Below are 3,828 nucleotides of genomic sequence, written 5' to 3' on the forward strand. Positions count from 1 at the left end.
GTCTGCACGCCCCCCCCCGCCCAGGTGAGGGGGGGGGGGGGGGGGGTATTATGATTAGCTAATTATAATATCTGTTAGTTAACGGATTTGATTAGTTAGTTAGCCTAGCCTGTCAGATCAGTTAGTTAGCTTACCCTAGCTTAGCCTAAATTATGTTAGTATGCCAGTTGTATAGATTAGTTAGATATTTTGTCTTTCCCTTGTATAAATACACATGAGCTCATGAATGGAAATCAGTTCAGAGATTTTCCCCAAATTCCTTTCTTCTCTGATCTCTTCCTCGTGAATTACATCCATGGATGATGATTAGCTCTCTTGAGCAGTACTCTTGACAGAATCTTAGTTCACCGGGCTGGTCCCACCTTTTGTAGTTGTCAATTTCTGGTGCAGGCTGAATAGTCATGTTTCTTATTTTAAGAAATTATGTTTTAGGTAATGTAACTTTGTCTTTTACACTAAACAAATCAAATTATTTGAGAACCATTGTTTTTAGTATATGATACATAGAGGAAGTGACCAGATTAATCAAAGCAGTACCAATTTTTCAGGATGGAGCATGGATAACAGGATAAGCTTATTTAGGACAATGAAAATATAAGAAGAATCTTTAGGCCTAAATTCCTTTTTACTATTTGCTTGCAATGTAGCCAACCTCGATTTCTTTCCTTAGTTGACACTGTTAACTGTTAAGCATAAAGGCCTACTTTGTGTTGATCTTTTTCCATAATGTAAGAGTGCAGTTAAGATATGAAATATGATATATGCTACTTCTTTAGAACTATTGAGGAAAAACTTCTAAAAGTAAACAAAAAAAAGATACAAGTCCCTCAATCTGATGTATGTCACTTCTTTAGAACTATTGGGAAAGGGTTTTTTGAAGGCGATGTAGCAGATGGTGAAGGACAGGGAAATCTCAGAAGGATGAATGCTAGTTATTGGCTTTAAGAGACTTACTTTTTTCACGATGAAGTTTCTCAAACAATGAAACAATTTCAAGAATTCAACTTGAAAAGTTCTGGAGTACCTCTACATTTCACAAAGTTTTTGTGCTTTTTTCTTTCTTCTTTCTCTTAGGGGGGACAAGACTTCTCTTTTTTATTTGGGAAAAAGGACAAATATACCCCCGAACTATCGTAAATGGTATGCAGATACCCTCCGTCATACTTTTGAGACATTGGTGCCCCTGCCGTCCAAAAACTAGAGCATATATACCCTTTATACTAATGGACATACACGTGTCATAATCTTATCCACCGACCGACATTTATTAAATATTGGATTGACGGATAAGATTGTGCCACGTGTCCCTATTTAGTCTTCCGTTAGAGTGAAGGGCATATATGCTCTAGTTTTTGGATGGCAGGGACACCAATGTCCCAAAAGTATGACAAAGGGTATCTGCATACCATTTATGATAGTTCAGGGGCATATTTGTCATTTTTCCCTTTTTATTTTGAATACATCTATCATGAGTTGTTCTCTTTTTGTCCTGGACTATTCACCAAATAAGTTTAGATAGCTTCTCCAGTAATGAAGAAGTAATTAGCCTTTAATCCATGTGCTGCTTTAAAATCAATAACAGGACACCCTCCTCCTCCTTAAATTTGTTGGTCCGGCTTCTACTATTGAGATCTTTCAAGCAACAATGTACAATCTTAGTAATCTTTGCAGGATAAACTAGTCTTATTTTACTGTTACATAAATCCTCATTTATCAGTAAGATATGACATGGGTATGGTTACTTCATGGAAATTCTTCAAAATACACTGAAAATTAAAAGAAGTATATATACCAATGCCACATACATACACAGGTGCACATTGAGTCGGTACCTACACTTTCCTTTATATTAATGATGATCTGGTCAGTTATTAAATTATGCACTCAGATTAAAGACAACAAAATTTTATTTAAAAGGTTTGTTGAAAAAACATAAAAGATGTGGCATTAAGACTTAGGTGTCGGTGATGAGTCATGAAACACAAGTACGTTTGAAAGTATAACATATCGTGGAATCAATTAAGCATTTGCCTCCTCTATCACTTAGTTAGATATTTTTATATTTTTAGCAGGAAGGAAATTAGTTCTTATTCAGATCACCATCTTTTGTATTGGTACTGCTCTTATGTTTAGCTAAATTTCTGAGCAGGTTGCTGCCTTGGCTCCAAATATTCCTGCAATGTATGAGCTACACTTTGGAGTACCAATGGCTGGGGCAGTTCTTTGTGCACTTAATACACGTCATGATTCTGCAATGGTCTCTGTGTTACTTAGACACTCAGAGGCCAAAATCATATTTGTAGATCACCAGTTGCTCGATGTTGCTAAGGGTGCATTAGAAATTCTATCTAAGGCAAGCAGAAAGTTGCCGCATCTTATCTTGATCTCTGATAGAGAGAGTCCGTTATCCAGCCAGAATAATAATAATAGGAGCTTGGCTTCAAAAGATCTGAAGTATGAGTCCTTTTTAGCTAATGGAGAACCTGATTTTGAGATTGTCTGGCCAAATGATGAATGGGATGCTATTGCTCTTAATTATACCTCAGGGACAACATCGAGACCAAAAGGGGTCGTTTATAGTCACAGAGGGGCATATCTTAATTCTCTGGCTGCAGCTCTTCTTGCTGAAATGACTTCAATGCCTGTCTATTTATGGACTCTTCCCATGTTTCATTGCAATGGATGGTGTCTTACTTGGACTGTGGCAGCACAGGGTGGTACAAACATTTGCCTGAGAAACGTAACCGAAAAAGGGATTTTTGACAGCATAACTCAGCACCAAGTGACTCACATGGCTGGTGCACCTACGGTTTTGAACATGATAATAAATGCGCCACGAAGTGTCCAAAGACCACTCTCAAGGACAGTTAACGTTATGACAGGTGGTGCCCCACCTCCTCCTCAAGTTCTACTTAAGATGAAAGAGCTCGGTTTTAATGTTACTCACGGATATGGTCTTACGGAAACCTATGGTCCAGCAACTGTTTGCATTTGGAAACCAGAGTGGAACTCTCTATCACCTGATGAGCAGGCTAATATTCATGCTCGTCAAGGAGTGAACCATCTTGGCTTGGAGGATGTAGATGTAAAGGATTCTGAATCAATGAAGAGTGTACCCTCAGACGCAAAAACAATGGGTGAGGTGATGATTAGAGGAAACACAGTAATGAATGGTTACTTAAAAGATCGCAAAGCTACAGAAGATGCTTTTAGAGGGGGTTGGTTTCGAAGCGGGGATTTAGCAGTGAAGCATCCTGATGGTTACATAGAATTAAAGGATCGTTCAAAGGACATCATTATTTCCGGTGGAGAAAACATTAGTACAATCGAAGTGGAGTCTGTAATCTTTAGCCATCCATCTGTTCTTGAAGCTGCTGTAGTGGGAAGACCAGATGATCACTGGGGTGAGACACCCTGCGCATTTGTTAAACTGAAGAATGGATGCAATGCAAGTGCTGATGAGATCATCAAGCATTGTCGTGATCGTTTGCCGCATTACATGGCTCCTAGGACAGTAATTTTTGATGATTTGCCAACAACTTCAACAGGAAAGACTCAAAAGTTTGTTCTGAGACAGAGAGTCAAAGCCATGGGAAGTGTTTCGAAAGCTAGCAAACTATAATGAATTGTGGTGTTGAAATGGGGCTTGCTTAGTGAAACACACTTTTATTGTTCTAGACATAAGTTTAATCATATTGCATTAATAAGATTAGTTCAGCAGAACAATTGATGAACTTGACCTTTTGAAAAAAGGTTATTATTATTTACTGTATTGAATTCATGATGCTTTATAATCATCAGACAACAGATTAATAATAATAAAAAAGT

The 3,828-nt window shown here is 37.9% G+C and overlaps 1 protein-coding gene across 1 annotated transcript in view; it reads left to right on the forward strand.

Moving 5' to 3' along the window:
* Positions 1-3,828, forward strand: part of LOC102579729 (probable acyl-activating enzyme 1, peroxisomal) — an 11,140-nt gene extending 7,312 nt beyond the window's left edge. The window contains exon 2 of the mRNA XM_006364402.2: positions 2,150-3,828. Coding sequence (XP_006364464.1) covers positions 2,150-3,622 — 1,473 coding nt within the window. The 3' untranslated portion in view covers positions 3,623-3,828. The remainder of the gene's footprint in view (positions 1-2,149) is intronic.

This window comes from Solanum tuberosum, unplaced genomic scaffold (assembly GCF_000226075.1).
Source record: "Solanum tuberosum cultivar DM 1-3 516 R44 unplaced genomic scaffold, SolTub_3.0 scf00494, whole genome shotgun sequence".
Taxonomy (NCBI): Eukaryota; Viridiplantae; Streptophyta; class Magnoliopsida; order Solanales; family Solanaceae; genus Solanum; species Solanum tuberosum.